This window comes from Podarcis raffonei, chromosome 3 (assembly GCF_027172205.1).
Source record: "Podarcis raffonei isolate rPodRaf1 chromosome 3, rPodRaf1.pri, whole genome shotgun sequence".
Classification (NCBI taxonomy): Eukaryota; Metazoa; Chordata; class Lepidosauria; order Squamata; family Lacertidae; genus Podarcis; species Podarcis raffonei.
The window spans coordinates 70,936,418-70,962,982 of NC_070604.1; the positions used below are offsets into that span (position 1 = coordinate 70,936,418).

Consider the following 26,565-nt stretch of genomic DNA (forward strand, 5'->3'; position numbering starts at 1 on the left):
TGGCAGTTCGAATCTGTGTGATGGGGTGAGCTCCTGTTGCTCTATCCCAGCTTCTGACACCCTTGCAGTTTGAAAGCACACCAGTGCAAGTAGATAAATTGGTACTGCTGTGGCTGAAAAGTAAATGGTGTTTCCATGCGCTCTGGCTTCCGTCACAGTGTTCCATTGCGCCAGTAGCGGTTTAGGCATGCTGTCCACATGATCCAGAAAGCTGTCTGTGGCCTGAAGCAAGATGAATGCCACACCCCATGGTCGCCTTTGACTGGACTTTACCTTTACCTTTTACCTATAATTACAAAAACAAATAGTAAAAACTACAGAAAAAAATCCCAAAGTGTACACACACACACACACACACACACACACACACACACACAGAGTGTGCTTTTTTCTGAGGGAATGCCGGGGTATGCATACCCCTAAACATTTTGTGAATCTAAGTTTGGCCTCATTGAGGGGCAGTATTTCAATATGAGTAGGAAAATGAGAGTAGGAAAATGAGAGTATAAAATATTTTTATAGAAAAAAGCAGTGTGTGTGTGTGTGTGTGTGTGTGTGTGTGTATTTTACAACAGTTCCCACCCAACCCCACTCCCCAAAAAGATAAGCAGAAAATTACAATCCCAAAGCCTGAGTAGATGTTTTTACCTGGTGTCTAAAAAAGATAGTGATGGTGCTAGGCATGCCTCCCTGGGGAGAGCTTTCAATAAACAGGAAGCTTAACACCTGAAATTGGGCTCTCCAGCTAGTTGGAAACTATTGTTGTACATGTCCAGCCAGAGACATCCACCAACAGCCGCTCAGCTGCATTCTGCACTAGTTACAACTTCAAAACCATGTTCAGTGGCAGCTCTATAAAGAGTGCATTGCAGCAGTCCAATCTGGAAGTTACCAGAGGCTGGCTCACTATTATCAAGCTAGCCCTGGCCAGGTAGGGCCAGAGCTGGCAAACCAGCCATAAGTGGAAATAGACACTACTAGCCACTGACTCTACCTGGGCCTCAAGTGACAATGATGAATCAATGTGTACGAGCCTGTTCCTTCCAGGGAAATGCGAATCAATCAAAGCTTCAAAAATGTGTGTGTGCATATAACTTGAAAGATGGAAGTTAATGTTTCTAACCACACAAGTAGGTCTAATCAGCAGACATTGTTGCCACTGGAAAACTCTGATACCTGTCTGGAAAGAATTGCCATTTTAGGTAACACAAGACAACTGTTCATACTTTCTCCTTTGGGACTACTCAGTAAGCAGATTTAATTGTTTAGTAACTTGCCTTTTAAAAAAAAATCATCTTTTTTTTTATTCATGATACAGCAACCTTTAAGAGTGCTAGAATATGCTTCAAATGGACAAATGTTTGAGCTGTCAAAGATATCAGGTTTCTTGAACAGCATGCAGAATAAATTATTATAATAGGTCTATACAGTTTGTTTACCTTTTCTATGTTAATGGAATGAATTGTTTAAAATGTTCTCATAAGATCTTTGAGATAAGGTTTCTTTTATTTATTACAATTTATATAACGACTAAAAACAACCACCTCCAAGCGGTTTGCAAAAACAAACAAACCTGAATAATTCTGAATATATGGGGTATCTCGCTTTTCATGTGCCATATTTGTTTCTCTATTTCAGATTGCACAAAAGCTGAGGCAGGCTCTCAGTCGCTTTCCAATGATGTAGATATACAGAGACAGATAATGAAGAACTCCAAAGTGCTTTTCTGATTTTTGGTGGGGCAGTGCAAATAAGTTAAGTCTTCGCCATCCAAAAAGCCTTTTTTTAAAGAAATAAAATGCAAAAGAAAGTGAAAACTTCAGGAGTTTACTTTGTTAACCTAAATGCCTTGGATATTTATGTATATTTTTATCCTATATGCTTTCCCTTCCTACCCACTATCTTAGTAGAACTGGAAAATGCCCTATATTAGGGAAGGGTAACCTATGGCTCTCCAGTTGGAGCTAGCTCCCATCCTCATTGACCATTGCCTTGGTTCCAGGGCTGTGGGAGTTGGAATTCAATTATATCTGGAGGGCCATGGGCTCCCCTACTCTGCTCTATGATAGGGCTTCAAATTGCCAAATGGTTTGTTGCCAAGGGTTACATACTCTATAAGAGTATTCTGTGTCACCTGGTTAGATTTTAAAAAAATACTTTATCCTGATTGCTGAAATGCTTTCTAGCATATACTTTTTTTGTTACGAGCCTGCTGTTGAAAGCAGTTTAGCTTCCCTCTCCTGTAGCAATGGTATACAAAATCTGAAATAAAGTTGCTAACGCATATGAGAATCTTTTAATATCCTGTCCTTGAACCACAGATGCCTCAAAACATGAGGGCTAGATTATTTTTTTCTTCCTATATGAGAAAAAAAAGAGCTGAACCTAAAGACAGCCATTCCAAACATCTGGAAGATATTGTTCCATCCAGTAATTCTGAGCCATGCACTTTGGTTAAATACCCAATAGTCATGGTTGTGTGTTTGGAGCCTTTTTGCTCTGTCCTTACCAAGTGTGTAGCATCAATAGTGTCTCATGTCCCATCACCACTGCCATTATAGAAAATGTTTCAAGGTCACTGCCAGATTCTGGGTGCTTATATAATAGCATGATACTACATTTTTGATCCACTTTAAAACGATCCCATAATGGCCAAAATTCATTATTTTTTACCTCTGGAAAACAGACCATTTATTCAGGTGTTGAATACAACATGGGCTTATAAAAAAAGGATCTACTTCAAAATGCAACTATGCTTGAAATGTTATGTTCAGGCCACTGGTGTTAAAACAGCTTTTGCATACCAACAGTGGGCAATAAAGGCTTGAAGGTGTGTTGCCACAAATTTTCTCACTGTACCACACACAACTTCCATTAGAATTAGTCTTCACTGCATAAATAAACATTATTTTATCTACCAAGTCATTCTAAGAGAGTAGTACTCCCTATATGTTCTGTTGACTTGTGCGCTGTTGTCATTTTGTGTGTGTTAGAGTAATAAAGAATCTCTGTCTGCCATGATAATATAATGCTGTACCCCGCCCCCCCAAAACACAAAATCCTAGAAGGTAAACATGGCTCAATCCTCTCTATTGTCAGGTGTTTAATTATTTTTCTACATTTTTTTTTGTTTTCCTATTAATTTAGTTTGTCTTCCAAAATTCCATAAAGTGTTATGATACAGCCATTCAGATATGTACAAATTGTAAAGAATGTGTATAAATGTTTTATGCCAAATGTAATGAGATCTATCTTGCATGTAGAAACAATTTATGAAGTTACTGCAAAGTGTATAGTAAATTCTAAGGCACTTTTTCACAGCACCACTTTTCCAGCATTTGTATATTCACTTTTTGTGTCAATCTTTGTTACTGGTTCACTGAGGATTTCTTTTTACCAAACTTTAAATTGATCCTGATGACAGAAGTTGCAGACTTACCATCTTTAACAGACAAACTGGGACAGAAGAACAGAAGAGATGGTTTCAGTGTGGAAAAGCCATGTATGTAGCAAGACCATTTGAAAAGGCAGACCTGTAACTTCCCAGCAAATTAAGTCTTTAAATTGATAATAAATATTTATACATAAAAGAAACTTTGTGCCCCCCACCATTATTTTGCTACTCTATAAAAACAGGTGTTTGCAGGTACCACCACATCTGTACTTTTCACCAAGGACACATCTATTTTATTTTAGGATGCAGTTTTTGAACCAAAGTTGCAATTTTCTCCTGGCAGTAAGAGGCTTCTTTTAAGTGCTTGAAATCTACAAAGCTTCTGCACAAATATCATTCTAGTTACCGTATTACATCCTCAAAGAGCTTAAAGTTGCCTTGAATCTTGGTAGCGTGAAACCTTATGTACAAACATTCCATCTCCAGATTTCCTTATATATCTCATAAGAAATATATTTAGGGGCATATATCTGCTTCTACATAAAAACTCCAATAATATATAGTAACTTTTTGTCTTTTTTATTATTAACGATTTTCTTGATTTACAAAAGTGTAACTTTTTGTCTTTTTAGGAGAGTTGTGTTTAAACTCCACCCTCCATATCTAGGCTAGGTACTGCTCAAAGTTAGCCAGAACAGAGGCATGACTGGAAATCATTTTTAGCAGTCCGTTATGAAATTTAGCTTGGGGGCTACTTTCTAATATTGCACTTCTGCCATTATTAAAAATGGCAGCAATGATAAATGAGATGAATAAATGTTGACATTTCAGCAACTGAAGTTGATTTTAATTTTGTTAAACAATCATGAGTAGCTATTGCAACAAAACTTCTTTTTTAGTTTTGGTTTTAAACTATGTAGATTATGCCAACCTGCAGGTAACAAAATGACAAAATTTTGCTGCATAATGTCTCATTGTTTGGTAGCCCTCAGCCTTAAAATTAAAAACAAAACAAAACCCATAATTTCTGAGCGTTTTTGCAATAATAAGAGTACTTATTTCAAGGGTGAAAATTTTATCATTTGTATCTGCAACTCAGCTTTAATAGTATTAACAAAAAGCAAAAACTTAAGGAACACTCTTAAGTTAAATAAACCACTACAACTCACACTTGAAGCCAAGTTTGTTGACACAGCTTACACTGGATATTCTTAATACAGGTATTTTTTTGTATCACTTCAGTTGGCTCTTTAAAGAATATTTGGTTGCTACTGTTGATTAATTTAGAACTCATTAGCTTTAATTGTGCAGTTCTCTAATGTATTTCCTGTAGTATAGATAATTATGCATTTCCCTTCATTTCCCTTCATAGCATCTGAGATACCTCCCTGCACTTTGAGACTAGCTGCATTAAAAGAAAGGAAACACACTATGCTGAGAGGCAAACGCATATTAACCAAGAAAATTTCCATCTATATCAACTTTTTTTAACCTCTTGGGACTGCTGTTTGTCAGTTAATTTTCAAACTGTTAAACATTTCAGCCAAGGTACCTAAAAAGTAGCATACCTATCCATACATTAACTTTTGGTGACCAGATTTTTTTTCAATTAATCCGGGGAGACTTCTTTTTTTTGGGGGGGGGAGCTGAGTAGCAACAGGGAGTCAGTAGTGGGGATGGTGAGGCAAAATACCCTGGGCCCAAGCACACATCCATATTGTACAGTGGTACCTCGGGTTAAGTACCGTATTTTTCGCTCTATAGGGCGCACCGGACCATAGGGCGCACCTAGTTTTTTGGGGGGGAAATAAAGGGGGGAGAATTATCCAGCTGGCTGTCTTGGCTTCCTCTTTAGCTTTGCACAACCTCTCCAGCTGGGAGAGGCTGCGCACGGCTTTGGCAGAAGCCAAGACAGCGAGCGGGATCCATCCTTTTTAGCTGCGGGGCTGGGGAAGAACGAGCTTTCCCCGACCCCAGCCCCCAGAACGGGTCCGGGATCGGGGGCGAGGTTGCGTGCAACCTCGCCTTCGCTCCCGGAGCTTGCTGCTATCCGCAAGCCTTCTGACCCCGGTGGGAACTCCCGCCGCGCTCTGAAGGCTTGCGGATAGCTTCAGCGAAAGCCTGCATTCGCTCCATAGGACGCACACACATTTCCCCTTCATTTTTGGAGGGGGAAAAGTGCATCCTATAGAGCGAAAAATACGGTACTTAATTCGTTCCAGAGGTCCGTTCTTAACCTGAAACTGTTCTTAACGTGAAGCACCACTCTAGCTAATGGGGCCTCCTGCTGCTGCCGCGCCGCCGGACCACGATTTCTGTTCTCATCCTGAAGCAAAGTTCTTAACCTGAAGCACTATTTCTGGGTTAGCGGAGTCTGTAACCTGAGGTGTATGTAACCTGAAGCGTATGTAACCCGAAAGTCCCCATATGTTGTGCACAAAATGGCGGGCACCACGGCAGCGAGCAACCCATGAAGGCAGCCAGAGCCAACTGCGCTACTAGGCTGGCTCCAGGCTGCTGAGGCTGCTGCCACCACATTTCCCGGGGACAGATTTGCAAATCGGGGGACATTCCGGGGACGGAATTTGTCCGGGGACAGATTTGCAAATCTGGGGACTGTCCTCGGGAACATCTGGTAATCCTGCTTTAACTAGAACAATTTCCCCTTTTCTCTTCAAAGCAGGACTGCTTTGTGGCTGCCTCAACAGTTGATGCTGTAGGGAGGCAGCTGCATCAAGCATCTAGCTTAGTAAAATAATAATTGCTGGCTGCTGCCCTGCTTAGTGCACTCTCTGCAATCCAGCAAAAGTGGCTTAACAAAAAGTCAATTTAAATCCTGCTCTCAAGTGAAAAACAAATAAGGGAGATAGATAAACTCCCAATACTTAAGGGGGGGAGAGTGATTTCCCAAAGGAAAGCATTTACCCACACCTTGTCCAATGGGGCACTCATCTTTTTGAGCATCAATTCACACCCATGTAAATAGTGAGATTTCTTATTTTTCCATCATAGTTGTTGTGCGTCTTATGCTTCACTTTCTAGAACAGGATCTATTGAAAAGACAGATTTGACCTGGGCTGCAGGAAGATCAGAGTAAATTAAACACATGACCATCTTGCAATGGCACTGCCCTGATTAACAACCATCTTGAAAGTCCTTTTAATTACTCCCACTGCTTAGACCCACTGGGATAGCTCAGTTGGTAGAGCATGAGACTCTTAATCTCAGGGTTATGGGTTCGAGCAGCATGTTGGGCAAAAAGATTCCTGCATGGCAGGGAGTTGGGCTAGATGATCCTTTGGTCCCTTCCAACTCTACAGTTATATGATTTTATCTTTTTTTAAGAGAGAGAGAGAGAGAGAGAGAGAAGTGTAAGCACTTACTTGAATGGATCCTCAATCTTTCTAAATGTTTTTACCCTAGATGTGAGGGTGATTCCCCCCGCCCCCGTGAGAGGACTCCTGCAATGATAGGAGGCATTTTCAACACACAGTCTGTATTCCATAGAGCAATGTAGGCTCATGCACTGAGTGTGTGCTGTCCCAAGAGAATGTTTGACTTTTCTTTGAATAGATTAATTTTCTGCCATATTGCAAACCATTTGCAGTTTGTCATGAAGTTGCAGGTGGGGAGCAACCATTTGATAAAAATAACTATATCTCTCTTGGGCTCACCTTGGAGAAGCTAGTTACAGGTGGGTAGCCGTGTTGGTCTGCCATAGTCAAAACAAAATTTAAAAATTCCTTCCAGTAGCACCTTAGAAACCAATAAGTTTGTTATTGGTATGAGCTTTTGTGTGCATGTATCTGAAGAAGTATGCATGCACACGAAAGCTCATACCAATAACAGACTTGGAGAAGCTAGTTTAACTGTTCTTTAGATCCTGGCCAAAATATCAACAACTCAGAAGGCTAATAGAGTCAACATCTCATTGTTAAACTCAATGGCTCCAAATTTAGAGGGGTCACATAGTGTACTTGTGAGCAGGAGCAGTTGTCAACCAGGTATTTGTGTGATGCAGCCTTAAGTGTCATTTGTTACTACGTGGATTCAGGACTCTAGCATTTAACTTTGTTATAAAGAGCATGAAAGGACCCATCTTGAATTTGGCAAATATAAAATAAAATATATACTTAATATACCAAAAACTCTTGCTCAATGCATTTCCCTACAGTGAACCTGGACTTTCTAAAAGATATCAACTTGATCATTAATGTACTTGGGACATCGGGCAATACTTAACTTCTGCAAACCTCTTTTTTCAATATACTCATGCAAAAGTAGTACGTATTAGTTTGGATGTGCCTAATTTCCTTATTTGAATGCATGCACACAATGATCATAGGAAAGATAACATCAACAGAGTCAACATTAAAAATGCAAGATTCTATTCATAGGGTTGTTTTGGTGGTTTTGGTTTTTTTAAACTTTAGAGGTACTTTAATAGCTATCATTAATAGAGTTTAATTGAAACTCAGTGGGTGATTTCTCTGCTGATTGCTTGTTCATGCTGAGAGGAGGATACAACTCAATGGGATTTAAATAAATTGTTATTAATGGGAACAATTCGTTAACTGAACAAGAAAGCTTCATTCTCACCACCTCCTGTTTGACGGATACAATTTCCCCGAGTACTTCTACAGATGTGATTTTGCTTCTCCTTCTATTATCTTTCATACACGCGCTTAGCACATTTTTCAAAAGTCAGATGAACTTATAAAACATGTTAAGAAACCACATTAGACATGTTAAAAAACATGTTAAGAGTCTGATGACATGTTCTGAACCAAGAAGTTCTTGATTCATAGTTTAGCCTCTAAGCCACTATACTATACCAGCTCCTTTTGGAGAGTCAAAACAAAATAAGACTACAAAAAATATGGTTGTCTGTTCACTCTCTCTGCCTAAATAAATATGGTCTAGCTAAAATTTACTCATCTGCAAATAGTTTTGGGATGAAAGGAGTCAAGCTTTTAAACAGCTGCTGCTAAAAACAGACTTTTAATAGGAAAGGCTTTGCATCTGTCATGGCAAGTCTGTTTTTGCTAAGAGATTCTACGTTTTTAAAGTACAGAGGTAAGATCTAAGAATATATAAAGGATGCAGAGAGTTTTTCTCTTTGGGGGGAGGGGGGAGCCCTGCATTTCTTCCAAATGCCAAATAGAATTATTCCAACCCTAGGTTAGGCTAGGAAGATGGCAGTGGGCTGGAATAAACTAAACAGCAGAAGGCCTGCTAGTGCAGGACTTGGCCCCTTTGGAGTTGGCTCCTATGAGGTCAACCAATCATGTTTTAATACCAAATTGCCACCTGAACCTATATTCTAATTGGCCTTGATAATCTGTTTCATCCAATAGCACCCTGGTGAAATCACCATCACCTCTCAAGGACCTTGCCAAAAGAGGGTGTTGGCAAGTAGCTGATAATTGTTACAATCGCCCAGGTGTGGTCTCAGAACCATCTACTTCAGAGTGGCAAGAACCATTTCCTCTGCCAGGGCAGCATTTATAACCTTCTGGAGCCATTGAGCTCACTTTGGCTCCAGTAACCAAGTTGAGAAATGGTTGAGAGTACATGTTACTGGGAAAACCTCTCCAGGCACCTTGGCTACATCCTCAGGCTGCAGCAAATGGAACTGGAACTGTATTAATGATGATATCTAGGTCAGAGCGCATATGAGCAACATTGCCTTCTAAGTGCTTAGAAAATATGTCACAGTAGGCCTTAGATGACTCACCACTCAGCTTGCTTTTTTAACCCCAGGTGACATACTTCCTTCTTCCTGTATCTACTGAAATAAGGTCATTCTGCGCTTTCATGACCTTGCTGCCCCAGCACATCTTTATCTTTGTCATTCTCCAGAGGAAAGGCAGGATACATAAATAAATATGAAGCTGCCCTATAGTGACACAGACCACTGCTTCATCTAGCCTAGCATTATCTACTCCCACGTGGCAGTGACTATTAAGATCTCGGAAAGACATATTTCCCAGTAGTTTTGCTACCCAAGATCCTTTAACTTAGGGTTGCCATATGTCTGGAATTTACCGGACATAACCGGGATTCAACCATTTGTAACAGCGCCTGGGCAGAAATCGATTTAATGTCCAGGAAAATTCAGACATATGACAACCCATTTCGGAAGTGTATATTCTGGCAATTTTTCTTAAAAACAGCTCAAAAACTTACTTTTCTTAAAATAGATTTTGCAAAACTAAAAAAAATCTCAACAACTTTTGTGTCCAGATTTTCACTTTTTGAAATATGGCAGCCTTATTTAACTGGAGAATGATCCTGGAACCTTGCGTGTACAAAGCATGTGCTCTGTCAATGAGTGCTGGCCATTCCCTTCCACATCTGAGAGCTGGTCACATTTAGCTTGGCCTTTGATAGACAACAGGCACCTCAGATATATAACTCCTACTGAAAAGTGTGTGGCATTGCATGTGTGACAGTGAGAAACACTTAAAATAGTTTGTAAAAATAAACCAAATACAAGAATGGGTGGTCTCTTCGACATTCAATAATTATGAAGCAAAGATTACATGTATTATAGTATTTTAATATTTTTTTGGAAGCCGCCCAGAGTGGCTGGGGATGCCCAGCCAGATGGGCGGGGTATAAATAATAAATTATTGTTATTATTATTACAGTTTGCAAAAGACCAATGTTCAGAAAGTGATTCAAACACAAACCAAGTATTACAACTAGGGAAAAAATAGTTTACAATGTAGTTAGAGTGAAAAAAGCAGGGAGGGTAGAACTTATTGATAAATGTTGAACAGATCCCCTTTCTCACATACACCCAAAAAATTCTCAAAACACAGACTTCTTTCTACATCCTGTCAAGTATGCAGCCATGCATTCCACTGCAGCCAGGTTTTAAACATAACCATTGCAGCTATGTGGGTACATTGTCCTAAACCCAAAGCCCTGTGATATTCAGGATAGAATGCTATCTTGTGGCATCTCAAGAAAGAAGATTCTCCCCCCCCCAGTCTTTTGTTTAGAGAACAGACACAAACGTTTCTTAATTGGCTAATCTCTGGAAGATGTTTCTCCAGTGACCCACTAGGGTTGGGAGTAAGGACACATAGGCAGGGTAGCAGGGACAGCTCTATAGGGTTGCAAGGTTGGGTGTTTTTGCAGAACACAATGGGTACCTAGAGAAGGAAAAGGAAGTGGAACCACCCAACTGCATACCCAGGAAGCTTCAAAGTTTATTTGGCTCAAGGCTAGCCAAGAGAACATACAGGCTTTTTGATGTGAGGGATCAAGTCCTAAGGGGTAGGGGGTAGGAATAACTATCATGCCAGGAAAAGGAGGACTTTCCCAGAGAATGTAAAGGAACATACAAGTAAAGAGGCCACAACTGTAGTCTCACAAGGGCAACAACTGATAACTCACTAAATGTACAAATCCTTCAGGTAGAAGTCACCTTGCCTATGGAGAGTCAGCAACATTAATGGCTTGGGACTCAAGTGCCTGGAAGATGATTGGCTGCCTTCTCTACTACCTTCCAAACTGAAATTTGCAACCAGGGAGAGAAGCCTGTCTTATGGTTCCACTACCAGCAATAACATGAAGAATGGGGATCCGGGACAGGCCATTGTCAGCATCACCACCCAAGGGAAATCAGGCAGTCTCCATTCAGGAAACATGTGAAGACTTCCTTATTTACCCAGATTATTTTGGCCAATAATGTTATGAATTTTTTTTATACGGCTGGTTTTAACTGCTGTCTGTAATATATTATAATGTTTTGAATTGCTTTGTGTAACTTTATTGTTATGAGCCATCCTGGACTCCCCTTGGGGAGGAAGAATGAGTTATAAGGACAGGTTGGAGACAGTGATGCTTCTGAATACCAGTTGCTGGAAGCCACAGGAGGGGAGAGTGCTTGTATGCTCAGGTCCTGCTTGCCAGTTTCCCACAGGCATGTGTGTGGCCACAGTGAGAACAGGATGTTAGACTAGACAGGCTTGATCCAGCAGGGTCTTCTTATGTTTCTATGAAATAAGTAAACAAAAAAAGAAAAAGAGGGACGGGAAGTGAACTCTGTGGACACTCCACAGAACATCTCTCTTCTCACACAGGCAACGGGGGATTGGCAGGCATGCCATGCTGCTTTTGTCCTTCACCATGGAGTGTGAACTCCTGTTGCATGTTTATGTGTGGAGTCCTGAGGCACAGGACATTTCAGTAGTTCTGAGAAGACAAATGTACACATAACACAAAGCCATAGTACTTTGGCCCTATCCTGCATGCCTTATATTCTGAGTTGTGGTGTCCCTATTTGGGGCTTGTATACTGGTGCTGGTGTGTTGCAACTGGCTGTAATTGTTGGCCATAATACTAAGAGAACAAGGGAGAAGTTCATGGTGAGCTCTGGCACCTCTTTTTCTAGAAAAATGCTCCATTCACTGCTGTGTGATCAGAGCTAAGCTCACAGCTATCCATTTCCAAGTTTAGGCTGCCATCTCCTTTCTTTTGTCCCCCTCTCACCACAAAACACTTGTCCATGATCCAACACTACATATAAACCACCATAGCTTTAATTTGTTAACTCCCACTGAGGGATTAACAACCTTACCATTAGCAAGCAAACAGATGGTAAATGGCAGCTGTAACAGTATGGTGTGAAATGGTCCCGACTGAAGGCATTCCCCCCTACCCCCCCATTTTCTTCTACCAATAAGAGAGTTGGATTGAAAACTGGGCTGGAGCTGATATGGACAAGACACCATCACTAGAACAGCCCAAATGAAATTATATTATACAGTTTGACTGTAAAGCTGTACAAATCTACACTCTGAACCCAGCAACATGATATGTATAAATATTGCCGAACAAAAATTAATAAAACGTGGAGATTAATACCTCTTTCATGAGTTCAGTACAGAGTGTGCAAGAGAGGGAGCACATCTAATTACCCCAACGTCTAACATCTACTGAAGCACAGAGTTAGGACATGGTGGTCAAATGCTGATTTCTCTGTTTGGTTGAGATTTGAAACTGGGAATAGCAGTCTACATTACTAGATTTCTGTGTGAACCTTCCCATCCTAGTGTACACACGGGAGTCTTTCCTGTGTCTACTGAACATGTAGGGAACTTCTGCGTCCAGCCCTATATGCATATACTCAGCAGCCCTATGCATGAAAGAAATTCAGCATTTGGTTCATCACAACAAAAAGTGAACAGCTGGTGAGCAGAGCTAAAGTATTTCACTGGGGCAGGAAGTGAGGAAGAATGCAAGGGGGGGGGACTGTAGAAATTCTGGCTGATGGCCAATCCAGCTGCCTTGTGTCCCCTCCCTTTCAGTCTTTCGCTTTGCCAGCATCTGCCTGTCTCTCTGACTCTCTCTGCTTGGAGAGAAAAGAGCACCGCAGTTGCCTCTCCTCTTGGGGGAGCCAGTGTGATAATCTTGCAGCTCTCTGGGAAGGGAAACAGGGCGGAGACACAGCGCCTCTCACCTGTCCCCCGAGGAGGAGAAAGAGGCGGAGACTCGAGGAACTTGAACTCGTCCAGAAAGTTTACGCAGGAAAAAGGAAAAAAAGGGGGAGAGAGAAAGAGAGCGGCGTGGAAGAAAGAAGACGACGACGTCGCCGCCGCCCTGGGCGGTAGCGGGAAACAGGGAGGGATTTTCCAACAAGGAAACAGAAAGTCCGGAAATTGGGCAAGAACAACTTGCGCGAAGGGGGGACGTTTTTCCAATGCCCCCCCTTCTCTCTTTGCAGAAAAAAAGAGCATTTTGACCTCTCTTCCTTTCCTGCACCGCCGGCCGCAGGCTTGTGACTAGAAACTTGCTTGACTTACACAAAGAGGAGCCTCAGCTGCGACTTGTCTTCAGAAGATGCTCAGGGCGCGCGAAGGAGGCAGCTAAGTACTTTCCAGCCTCCCACGAGGCGGACAACTTTCCAGTCGAGGGAACACCTCAGCGGCGTGGGGTGGTGTTTTTATTTTTTTATTTTTAAATATTTTGTTTGGAGATACCCGTCTCCTCTTCTTTCAACGTCTCCTTTCAAAGTTGTCTTAATTATTTAAAAGCACACACCACCACCGGGAAGCTATTGCTCCGTTTTCCTTTGGAACGAACTTCTGGCAGCTGAGAAGTTGTGGGGAGAAAATTCCCTCACGCCGCCCAGTTTCTCGTGACTGTTTTCTGGGGCGTGTGTGTGTGTCTTGTTTCAGAGGAGGAGGCCTTCTTTCCCACCCGGCTGCCCTGGTGTGACTGACTTTCCCCTTCCTCTCCCGCCTTCCCCTTCCATGGAAAGCGGCTGCCATGGCTCTGAGCAAAGGGCTGAGGGTGTTGTGGAAGCAGGAACCCACGGCGAGCGCCCTGTTGGAGGCGCGCGGCCGCCAGGACTGCCTGCTGCTGGAAGCCGGCACGATGGCCACCCTCAGTAAGTGCCTCGCGCCCAAGTGGGTGGGGCGGGGAGAGGGTGGGGGGTGGGCGGCCTTGCTACTCTTAGAGCCCCCCACCCACCGGGTTGGAGGTGGCGCTGCCAGTCCAACATCCAGCCATAAAGACAACGGGCCCTCCCTCGCCGTTTGCCTCCTGCCCCCTGGCTGCAACTGGCATTCCGAGAGCTACACTACTCCTGAGCTTGGAGGCTCTGTAGGGCAGCCTCCTGCAACATGCCCCCTTCCAGATGTTTCTGGACTCTAACTTCCATCAGCCCCAGCCGGAGTTCCCAATGCTCTCAGGAATGATGGGAGCTAGAGGCCCAAACCTCTGGATGGCTTGCTAGGCAGCTGTTCAGGTTACTATGGCAAATCCCTTGGAGAAAGGGAAAAAACAACCTTTTGAAGCCATTTAGGTCTAAGGCTATCACTGCATCTTGTTGCCATGGGTCCCATAAATTAATAAACCCGCGTTTATGTGGTGTTTTGGGTGCTGGTACAGGAGGAGACAGAGATGTGAATTGGATATTGTAAGAGGGAGGACTGTGTTTTGTCTTCAGACTTTCAGCTGTGTTCTGTGGCTGTAGCCAACTTTCAAAAAGGAGAGGGAAATGCAGCCTCTTTTTCCAAACTGCAGTGACTCCACCCCTTATCACCATCCACTGTTGAATTTCCTGCTAAAAGGCTACAGAAGTAATGGCCTAACTCGGTGGTTCCCAATCTTTTTTTCCCTATGGAAAATTGCTGAGGGTCTTTGCAGAGCACTTCATTGTTTTTTTGCCCACTTGTAGCAGACGCTGCATGATTTTTTAATTGTATTTCATCGCTTTTTTATTTCTTCTATATTGTAAGTTGTTATATTTCATAACAGTCAAATTGTAATGCAGTAAAATACGAGATAAGAAATAAAAGAAGCAATTAGAATGCAATCAAGACTCAATATATTTAATGTGATGGATGTGCTGTCTCCTGCCTCCCACCACAAATCAACAGACATGCCGTGGACCACCTGAATTAAGCTGCCTGGCCACCGGTGGTCCATGGACCATAGTTGGAAATGCTTGGCCTAACTAAAGTCACGTGTTGTCTATCTGCAACCAGGAGCTTGACAACTCTACCCCTCAGTTTTACAGTTCTGGGCCAGGAACAAAAACAAGGAGATCTATTGAGTCAGTTTTGGGAAATTGTATGTGGCTGGTGGACTGCAGTAAAGAAAACCTGATTGAGATATTTGCAAAGCATTTATAAGTGAAAAATGAAATGGTCAACATGTCACACAAATGTGAGCTTGATGGCTTATTTATTTTATCAAGAAAACAAATTATTTATGTGTACTTTAAAGATTAATATTGGATTAATATTTTAAGATACTCTCTCCGTCCCTTTTCTATTCTTCCATGAATCTGTTCTGCTTCACTTGTGACTTCTTGAAGGGATGCAGTCCCATCCACTATGTATCACTGATATTATCTGTCCTGGGCCATTGGAGTTCAGTGGGCCATACGTACGTATCTAGAAAATGTCTGTCTCAGGGTAATGTTAATTACAAAAAGCTTGCATACTGCAGGACTTGCGAACTTTGAGATAGGGGAGGAGAGTTTGTAGAGCAATCCTAACCATACAATGCTGGTGTCTGGTGTGTAAGTGTTAGGATGGTGCACAATCACCTCCCCATTGGTTTCTGTCAGCCAAGAAGAGCACCAGTGGCAGGGGGAAGCCCCAGCTCTGCTGAAGCAGGTGGTATGTTATCACGGTGAGTCATCAGTGGAAAGACATGAAAGTAGACATTTTGGAGATGGGTGCTGGATCTGCTGGGGCCTGATGCTTAGAACGAGCAACTAAAATAGTTGCTCTCATCCTCCTCTTTGGTTGGTAGGAGCTGACAGGACTCAGATGTACTGGAGGATCTGCTTGCTGCTTGCCTCCCTGGCCCCTCATTAGGATTGCTGTACTCAGCTTTAGCAGTGCAATTCTGTGCATGTCTGATGAGATGTAAGCCACCTTGGCTGTGAGTCTTGGAAGAACTGCTCTCTGCCTTGCAGGCCCTTTTCCACCTACCCTGGGTGGGCAGGGTCCTGACAGACTCCAGCTGCAAAAGCTGAGGCTGTTGAACAGGTTGGTGTATTGATTAGGGGTTTTTTTGTTGCGGCTGGGGTTGTTGCTGTTATCAATTTTAATTTTTGTACCTTTTTTATTAGATCTGGTTATGTTTTAATGTGGAAATTGTTCAGTTTGGTTGGGTACTTTTTGATGTGTGTTATTTATTGTTTATGACTATTTTTGTTATATAGTAGAACCTCAGATGTCGAATGTAATCTGTTCCGGAAGACCGTTCGACCTCCAAAACATTCAACAACCGAGGTGCAAAATTAAATTGAGAAATGCACTTCAGAAGCTGTTCAACTTCCGAGGTGCATTTGAAAATAGAAGCAATTACTTCCGGGTTTTGGGCATTTGAAAATTGAAACGTTCGGCTTCCGAGGTGCTCGAAAACCGAGGTTCCACTGTATTTGTAATTATGTAATTTTTTTCTCATATTGTAAGCCACCTTGAGCATGGTTTTATCTATGGGAAAAGGTAAAAGTAAAGGGACCCCTGACCATTAGGTCCAGTCATGACCGACTCTGGGGTTGCGGCGCTCATCTCGCTTTACTGGCCGAGGGAGCTGGCGTACAGCTTCCGGGTCATGTGGCCAGCAGGACTAAGCCGCTTCTGGCAAACCAGCGCAGCGTACGGAAACGCCGTTTACCTTCCCGCCGGAGCAGTACCTATTGATCTACCATATTTTTCGCTCTATAAGACGCACCAGACCACAATACGCACCTAGTTTTTGGAGGAGGAAAATTAGAAAAAAAATATTCTGAATCTCAGAAGCCAGAACAGCAAGAGGGATCGCTGCGCAGCGAAAGCAGCAATCCCTCTTGCTGTTCTGGCTTCTGGGATAGCTGCTGAGCCTGCATTCGCTCCATAAGACGCACACACATTTCCCCTTACTTTTTAGGAGGGAAAAACTGAGTCTTATAGAGCAAAAAATACGGTACTTGCACTTTGACGTGCTTTCGAACTGCTAGGTTGGCAGGAGCAGGGACCGAGCAACGGGAACTCACCCCGTCGCGGGGATTCGAACCGCCGACCTTCTATGGGAAGGTGGCATACAAATAAAATGATGTATGTAAGCCCTGCTGAGTTCACTTGGACTTCTCCCATGTAAACTTGTATAAGATCTATATTATATGACATGGTATTATAGACTATTAAGAAGAAAATAAAATGCAATGCAAAGTACCTGTGAAAAATGAAGGTTTTGCCATTGGTTCTGTTAGCATAACTGCTAGTGGAGGGGAACAGGTCTTCTAGAATTTTTAACCTCCTGACATAATACATACCCACCCAGGGGCAGGATTGTGAATGATTGTGGCCACAGCCTGCTCCTTAGAGAAGCCAGCCTAAGATTGAGAAAACTTGAATAGTGCCCTGCATTACATTGCATACCCATCAGTATCAGCCTCATTCATCTTAACTGCAATAATATTATTTTACAAACCCAAGTATTATTTTTTTTAAAACGTTTGCTACGTTTAAAGTGTAGTTGCTTTGCAATCTTCTAAAGGCTCAATGATACCTGAATGTTGTGGGTTTCTGTTGTTGCTTCCAGAACGTTAAGCATATGTTACTAATTAGGGACAAACCTTGGTATAAGGCTTTGTTTTCTGTAATAACCAAAGTGTGTGTGTGTGTATTCTGAACAATACAGTATCTCTACATGCATAACCTTACATGATCTATAGGGTTACAATGAAGGAAAAAAATTATATGGATGGATATCATCCTCACATTTGTCATTCCAATATATCATAAACAGTGAACAATAACCAACATGCTGTTTAAAGCTTATTTCTACTTGCTGATTGAAAGAAGGGAACGAACTCTTTGGTTTCAACCCTCTTTTCTCTTAGGAGGCATGATTATGACAAAGTCCAAACATTGCTTGCATTCTTCAACACTTGCCTACGTCTTTAAATGTCATTACTTTATTTTTACAGTTTTACTGTAGTCTATTACTACAGTAATTCCTTTGTCTACTTAAGCATCTCCTGATCCAGTGACACCATTGTACTTTCATTGGGAGATAAAGATGTGAAGATTTGCACAGGGAATGGCCCTGTTATTTCTTTCTCTCCTACAAGTGAGAAAGCTCTAGAATCACAGCAGGATTCCCAGTTGCATGCATAGAGAATTATCTGCAGTTAAACCTACCTTAAAGTGTATTGGATAATGACTAAAATATATTGATAGTACTGTATGGAAGACAATATCCAAGATGTAGGGACACATTCCACTGCACACATGTTTATTGGGCCAGGTTAGAAGGTTGATGCAAAATTGTTAATCTCTGAAATGTATTATTAGCACTGTATGTAAGTTTGTAGTCAAGTTGCTCAACACATAAGATAAGTCTTCTTAGGGAGACATCTCTTTCTAGCCCTTGCAGAGCATATATATCACACCCCAACTTCTCCTACTCAGTGCAGTGTAAGAGGTTGTGAAAGAAGCCAAATGGCCTGATCCTGTGCATATTTACTATGGAGTTAGTCTCACTGTTTTTCTTGCAACTTACCTCTGAGTAACCATGAGTAGAATTGGGCTGTAAAAGTATTGTGGCATCTAGGAGACTTAATTTTATCATGAGTTATTGTACTTTAGCACAAACCATAAGCTTAAAGAAAAGTAAATCTTGCCAGTTTCTGTTGGCTTGCTGTATTATCAAAGGATTAAAAATAAATAAGAATTGTTGTCTTTTATTGTGCAATTCCCTTAGCGCCTGAAGAAAAGGAAGAAATTAAAGGGCAATATGAGAAGCTCATGGATGCTTATGGGTGCTTAGGAGAACTCCAGTTAAGATCTGGTAAGTACCTTAATGTCATTTTTAGAATAATAAGTTGAACAATGTGTCCTTCAATCCGACACAATGAAGTGAAACTATTCTTTGGTAAACCTTCAAAGACTAATTCTTTAAAATGAGTTGTGTGGTAATCATTGGATTTAAGGACAATTATTAAACAATGGCTTATTGCAGGGTTTCTCTTTTTTTAATAAAAAAACTTTTACTAATAATAGCTTCTGGTTTTAACTTGAAAACAGCTTCTGTTTCTTTTTACCAGATTTGTCGTGCTCCTTGTTGGCCTTGGGTAGCTGTCCCATAAAATGCAATCCTACATAAGGGCTTCTTCCTTAGTAAATATGTTTAAGATTACAGCCTCAGTGGTTGGGTACTAAGTCTTAATTGACTTACCTATCAGTAAATGTTTAGGATCATGAATAGGTTTGCCTGCTCCTATCCTCCATCTCCTGTCCTGCCTTTGGGTTTTGTTTTTTTAATCTGTTAGGGAAATGATGCTCAATAGGTGAAAGATCTCAAATTGCATTGCTACAGCCACAGAAAAATGATACCCTATGATCCGCTCCCTGACAAGTAACTATAAAAGACAGATTTTTGGGTTGCTGCTTTTATTATGCATTGAGACTCAGGCAGAAATGCAGCAAGTGATCCCCTTTTTTCTGGCGTGGAAATACAGTGTTAGGGAAAGCTGCACTTGTTCCCTTTTTGGCTTGCACATATCTGTTAAAAGCACAGAGCTCCTGTCCATAAAAATACAGCAATTCTAAGGAAGTCAGCCTTTTCAGGCCAAGAATCAACAGCTCTACTGAATAGCACTTTCCCCTTTCTTTTTATTTTGAATGACTAGCTTTATTAACAGCAGTAGTTCATGGTTAACTAAGACTACAGCCCTGCAATTGACAATTTTCTCTGTTCTGGTGACCTTCTAATTTGGGTTTCCTGAACCTAGCATTTTCATCACAATGAGCATGGCTCCCTCCTTAGATTTCATGTTACAGCCATCTAATGTGGGCAAGGATAGACTGGTCTGCACTAGGAGATGCTGACTATCTCTTTAACAGCTTGGGGGCATTGAGAGAGCATATGTCACTGCCCCTCCCATCCTTTTCTCCAACCTCTTTTCCTGCTGACTGAAGGCAATGGTGTAGCCCTGTGACAAGACAAATGGAGCCAGGGAGGTGAGTGGCGTGGTAGTTGCTGCTTTGCATCTTGGTGCTTTGGGTATTTTAAAGGTGCAAGCATATCTCTGGAGAACCTGCTATGGCTAGAGTGAATGTGGTATCCAAAACTGCAAAATGTAAATGAAATAAATGGACTATAGCTTTGCCTCTTAGTTGGCTGGCGTATGGTTTTATGCACATAAAAGCATCTGAAGTATTTAAACAATTTGTGAGGGGGGGGTATGATGGAGTGTGGGCAGCTGAGTGCAAGATCATATGAACAAGAAGTCAACTTTCCAATGTCCAGTAACAAGGAATGTCAGGGGATGTGGTTATGCAAAACCAATAATAATAATAATCCAATAATTCTGTTCATATTTAATGAAGGGTTGTGAGAGCATGAAAGAGGCTGTGCCATAGACCAGAGGCTCAGCCATGGCCCGTCATAGCCCTTGAAATTCCCATAGTTGCCTTAGTACTTTGACAACGCATTAGTTACTTCTGAAATCAACCCATGATAGAAAAGGTTTTTGTGACTCCATAGGATTTGTTCAGATACTATCCAAACCATCCCACCCACCAATTTGTGGATTTCCTGACATATACATGGTGCCAGTTTCATTTCCATAATATGAATTTAAAAGAGTCTGCCTAGACACTTCGCTTCTTGCCGCAAGAAATGTTTGGCTGGCTGGAAGGGAGAGACAGTGTGGTCATTCGGCCCTTGAAACAAGTAGGCTCCCTAAGGAGGGTAGTACCGTATTTTTCGCACCATAGGGCGCACCGGACCATAGGGCGCACCTAGTTTTGGGAGGCGGAAAACAAGAAAAAATTATTCTGAACCCCAGAAGCCAGAACAGCAAGAGGGATCTGGCTTCTGGGATACCGTGTGGCTGTTCTGGCTTCTGGGGTAACCGCGCCAAGCCTCTTCAGGGCAGCAGGATTAAGGCTCCCCCTGCCCAAAGAGGCTGCGCAGGGCTAAAGCAGAAGCCAGGACAGACGCGTCGCTGAAGGGGCACTGCGCCTTCTCTCTCTCTGTGCAGTGCCCCTCCTTCACAGGAGAGGTGCTGCGCAGAGAGGGAGAAGGCGCAGCGCCCTTCACCGAAGCTGGAGAAGGAACAGAAGGAGACCCTTCTGTTCCTCATCCGGCTTTGCTGGACAGGCGCGTTGCTCAAGGGGCGCTGTGCCTTCTCTCTCTCTCTGCGCAGCGCCTCTCCTTCACAGGAGAGGTGCTGCGCAGAGAGGGAGAAGGCGCAGCGCCCTTAAGCGAAGCTGGAGAAGGAACAGAAGGAGGCCCTTCTGTTCCTCCTCAGGCTTCGCTGGACAGGCGCGTCGCTGCGAAGCGGGAGGAAGAACAGGAGACCCTTCTGTTCCTCCTCCGGCTTCGCTAGACAGGCGCGTTGCTCAAGGGGCACTGCGCCTTCTCTCTCTCTCTCTGCACAGCGCCTCTCCTTCACAGGAGAGGCGCTGCGCAGAGAGGGAGAAGGCGCAGCGCCCTTCAGCGAAGCTGGAGAAGGAACAGAAGGGTCTCCTCCGGCTTCGCTGGACAGGCGTGTTGCTCAAGGGGCGCTGCGCCTTCTCTCTCTCTCTCTGCGCAGCGCCTCTCCTTCACAGGAGAGGCGCTGCGCAGAGAGGGAGAAGGCGCAGCGCCCTTCAGCGAAGCTGGATAAGGAACAGAAGGAGACCCTTCTGTTCCTCCTCCGGCTTCGCTGGACAGGCGCGTCGCGGCGAAGCCAAGGAGCCTGCATTCGCTCAATAGGACGCACACATATTTCCCCTTCATTTTTGGAGGGGAAAAAGTGCGTCCTATAGAGCGAAAAATACGGTAAGTCAGTAAGAGCATGAAAGATTTTTCCAGAATGCCTGATGATAAAGTTTATAGCGATAGCAGCAATAGCCTGAACCAGCTACTGGGCAGAAAATTCCATAAATCTTCTGAAATATGAATTAGTCACCGTGGGGAGACAAGACTGGTTTAAATCCAAACATTTGGCTTAGCTGGCTTATAAAACAGACAAAAAAGGAAGCATGACTGTTCTGACTAGCTATTCAGACAGTAAGCAGAATAGCTAATCACACTGGTTTTTCAGTCTCACTTTTTGGCACTAAAGACCTTCTGGGGTTTTAGTAGGAAATTCTTCCTTTTTGTCATACTGCAGAACTTGTGTGTGAATACTTTGTCTTAGTTCTTTGTCTGTGTTAGGCTTTCAAAATTGATAGGCTACAAACCCAACCATTTCCCATGCAAGACACTTGCACTATAAGGCTGGTGGGTTTTGCACATAGCATGACAGTGTAGGAGACATGTACAGCATTAAATGTAAGATGTTCCAAATGTTTTGAAATGCGTTAGATGATTTTTTTTAATTAGTTGGGAAGTTTTTTAGGTGGTTTTAAAATTGTTTTTAAAAGTTGCAGATATGTTTTTATTTCATTTTAAACTGTATTATTTTAACTTCTTGATGTTTGTTGCCCTGGGCTCATTTGGGAGGAACGGTGGGATAGAATTTCATAAATAATTGCGTAAATAACAAGAAGGTGGCATCCGAATAGCATTATTAGTGTGTAGATTTGTAAGATTCATGGTCAAATTGCATAGAAACACAGATTATGTGAGCAGCATTCACTTAACACACCCCATCAATGGAAACCCTCTGCAAAGATTTCCACTTGTGCAATGGGGTTTCTCCCTGTGTGCTCCCTGTGCCCCTCCCCCCCCCCAAAAATGACTGTGGGGGGATCAGGAGAAGCCCAACAGCAGCACACAGAGGGAGTGCTGGGTTTTTTTGTTTACTGCTGTGCTGCTTATTGACTGATTGTATTATTTTATTGTATTTTGCCTGCATTGTACTCTCTTTTGGGATTATTTGATAAAGAATAACAAGTTTTATGATAAAATAAACTGTTGTAAGCCGCCTTGAACATTTTTTTAACTTTGGAAAGGTGGCATGCAAACAGGATAATAACATCATAAGATCTACCAGCATTTAATTCAATCTTCTGACTACTCCACATGTTAATGAGCAAGGTGGTCTGAATTAGTGTAAGGCAGCTTCCTATATTGCACCTGGCAAAACACTAGGCTCTCAGCATTCATACCAAGCACGGCCAGTCCAGATGTTTCATGCAGCAGACCAGCATTCAGGGCCCATGAGGCTTACTGCTATTTGGTTTAGAGCCTGAAGAGGGTTCTGAGGCCAGCATATTCTCAATACATAGGAGAACATTCAGAGGGTCCTTGCGCCTAAGGTTTCCATGGTGATGAAGGGCTTTGGGAAGACAGGGTTAACTAATCCTTTGGGCTGTGTGTCATACCAGGGGTCTCAAGAATAATGCAGAACTTTGTGATGAGGGAGAAGGTTATTACCTTTATTTTTCATTGTACCTCCCCATGAGGTAGCCTCATACCCTGAAAAATTGTTCAAGGAAGTTAGCTACAGTCAGGATGAAAATAATATATAAAACTAGTTCACTCATCCTGTTGAACAGCATGCGCTTTGTTCTCCCCCTCATGTACAGGTCTGCTTAAATGGGGCCCATTTGGCACATATTCCTCTGTGACCTTCCCTATGTTGAAAACTCTCCAGGGCAACTAAAGTCGCTTTGGAGATTATGATTGTGACGATGCACAATCGGGAGCGTACTTTAAAGTTCCTGTTGTGCATTGGCAGCTGTGTGTTACATATTACCGGTACATATTACAGCTGATGTTACATATGACTTCAAGGATGGGGTAGGTGGGTGTGGTTAGAGAAAAGCAGCTAAATTTGAACCCCTCACAGGCCACGTTTCGCCCACTGGCATGCAGCCCCTGGAAGGTTGCCCATGAGAGAATGTGGCCCCTGGGCTGATGAAGGTTTTCCATCCCTGTCCCGGGGGCTGCTCCTTCCTTGTTGCTGTAATACATATGTTTTCTCTGCCTTTGTCGCAAGCTAGTTTTTAAATGTTACTCTAACTTCAAATACTCTTAAGGAGAAATTTATATAATGAGCAGAAACAACAGTTCATTTTGGTTTGGATTTTTAAAAAAAATACAGGAAGCTTTTCTTGGTTATTGAAACAGTCAGCAATGCAAATTTGAAAGTGCTAAGCACAGCTGGAATTATGACATAAATATTCAAAATGAGCTATGTGGAAGCTCCTTTTTTTTTTTTTTTTTTTTTTGCTTTTGAAGCTATGGCTGAATGACAGCAGACCTCTTATTTTCTATTTAGTGCCTCATCAAAAGAAGAATAGGCATTCTTCTTTTACTACAAGATAACCAGCAGTTAGTGTTGGACTACAGCTTCCATAATTCCTGCCCATTGTCTGTGCTGGCTGGAGCTGATTAGAGTTGGGAGTCTATCAACATCTGGACTACCTTTGTTTTCTATATGTCTTAAATAATGCATCCCGTTACAAGACATTTTTCTGATTGACCCTTAGCATCCTTTACGAGCATTTCCCTTGAGAGGCCTTTCACATTTATTATCAAGCAAGTGGCAAAATATCTGAATGTTGTCATGCCTCTTAGACCAGCTATGTTGGTTAGTTTTTTGCTTGTTATTTTTTTTATAAAACGTTTTATTTAGCTATGAAATTGTATTTTAGACATAGCATTGTGATTGACTGACCCACAGACTCACTGTTAGGAGCAGAACTGACTTGAACCAACGCTTAAGTACCTAATAGAGGAGCTCACAGATTGACTTTTATGAGCTTGCCGCTTGAAACAGCAGTCGTGGATGTCTCCTGAGAGTGGATTCAGTCACAAATAAGTGCTCTTGCTTGTCATTCCATGTGGCCAACTTGTTAAGAGCAATGTTTCTCCTGCCATATATTTTCAGATATTATGATGGATGCTGTGGAGGGAATGAGTACCTTTTTCACAAAGTACTCCTTTCCTGCCCCAGATGTTCCTCAGCTTGGGGGGGGGGCAGCTGATGAGATCATGCCCTTAGACTAGATTTTCTCCTTGTACAGCAATGAGGATGGCTGAGTTGGCAGTTAATGCAATATTTATGTTCACACTTGTATGTTCTATGTGAGAAATGTTTTCCTTTCACAAATTTATACATTTAGTCATGCCAACATAGGTTTCTGCCATACCTACAATTAGTCCCAGACCAATGAATTTAATCTGGTATCAACTTGACATTGTCACCTTCTGAAACAAAAAAACAACAACCAAACAAAACATATTTATGAGATACAGTGGTACCTCGGGTTCAGAACTTAATTCGTTCTGGAGGTCCGTTCTTAACCTGAAACTGTTCTTAACCTGAGGCTAATGGGGCCTCCCGCTTCCTCCACATAATTTCTGTTCTCATCCTGAAGCAAAGTTCTTAACCCGAGGTACTATTTATGGGTTAGCAGAGTCTGTAACCTGAAGCATATGTAACCTAAAGCGTCTGTAACCCGAGGTACCACTGTATTGACAAGCTGCCTTTACAGAAAAGGTCTAGAATGGAATAAGCATTTGTATTCCCATGTAATTCTAATGTGCCTGTCATTTTCTAGGCAACACCACCCTGCATTTTCTGGTCCTTGTGACAGGCTGTGCATCAGTGGGGAAAATACTTGATGCTGAAGTTTACAGAATCACGACAACAGAATTCTGTCCTCTCCAGGAAGAAACTAAGGAGGAAGATCGTGTTTCTGCCTTGAAGAAAATTCTTAATTCTGGGGTGTTTTATTTTTCTTGGCCAAATGCAGGGTCAAACTTTGATATCACTGTCCGAGCCCAAAAACAGGGCGATAACAACTATGGAACTGCAAACTCATTCTTCTGGTAAGTGCAATATGTTACATCCTATATTTGGTCAGTCCTTAGCTAATATGTCCTTGACTTCAAATCCATGTGGATTTCTGCTTCATGAAGGACTGGAATCTTTTTGGGATCTTCTAAAGCATAGCAATAAATGCATTGCTATTATACCGAGAGAGTGTCCTTTTGTGGAAGGAAAAATGTCATATTTCTAAATATAATATATATGGGAATAAGTCCCACTAAACATAGTGAAACTTATATTGGATTGGATTGCCAATGTATACAAGGCTTCAAGAGCTGGTTCACACATAGCTCAGGTGTGCTGGGTTGTTAAATTTATTATTGCATTTACATCCCACTTTTTTCTCCAGGGAGCTCAAGGTGTTGTAGATGTTTCTTCCCCCTCATCATTTAATCCCCATTACAACCCTATGAGGAAAGTTAGACCAAGAGGCAATGGCTGGCCCAAGGCCACCAAGTGAACTTCATGGCCGAGTGGGGATTTCAAACCAGTTCTCCCAGGTCCTAGTCCAACACGTTAATCACTACACCACATTGACTCTGTAAGCAGCAGGGCACAATAGTGAATTGCAGGCTCACATGCTTCCCCTCCCCTTGGTGAATGGAATCTTTCATGTGAATCAGAGTTTGTGAGCCTGAGATTTGCCCTTGGGCCCTGCTGTGTACGTGAACCAATCCTGGATGCCTAAATATTTGTGAAGCAACCATTTCTGAGTGTTTGCACCTCACTTTAAGCAAATCCCGAGTACCTGCAACTTGTACAGTGTGCAAATTTAATTTTTTTTTGTTAAATAGAGAAGATCAATACATTTTATTTTCAACATTTTAAATAATAAATGGCAACTTCTGCATAATGTATTCAGTGATAATGATACCAAGCAAAATGAAAGTTAGCATCTGCTTCTGTGCATGATGCTCCTCTTGCAGCCCATTGA

At 42.2% G+C, this 26,565-nt stretch overlaps 2 protein-coding genes across 8 annotated transcripts in view; both read left to right on the plus strand.

Moving 5' to 3' along the window:
- The window catches only part of LOC128410690 (palmitoyltransferase ZDHHC14), a 135,989-nt gene extending 132,395 nt beyond the window's left edge, over positions 1-3,594 (plus strand). For all 5 annotated transcript variants that reach the window (XM_053382253.1, XM_053382256.1, XM_053382255.1 and 2 more), the window contains one exon: positions 1,639-3,594. In XM_053382253.1, the coding sequence (XP_053238228.1) occupies positions 1,639-1,686 (48 nt within the window). In that variant the 3' untranslated portion in view covers positions 1,687-3,594. The remainder of the gene's footprint in view (positions 1-1,638) is intronic.
- Positions 3,595-12,764: 9,170 nt separating this feature from the next.
- SYNJ2 (synaptojanin 2) overlaps positions 12,765-26,565 on the plus strand; it is a 54,271-nt gene continuing 40,470 nt past the window's right edge. For 2 of the 3 annotated variants that reach the window (XM_053382261.1, XM_053382262.1), the window contains exons 1-3: positions 12,765-13,799; positions 18,620-18,706; positions 25,360-25,630. In XM_053382261.1, the coding sequence (XP_053238236.1) occupies positions 13,679-13,799; positions 18,620-18,706; positions 25,360-25,630 (479 nt within the window). In that variant the 5' untranslated portion in view covers positions 12,765-13,678. The remainder of the gene's footprint in view (positions 13,800-18,619; positions 18,707-25,359; positions 25,631-26,565) is intronic. The other variant, XM_053382263.1, reaches the window with a different exon arrangement.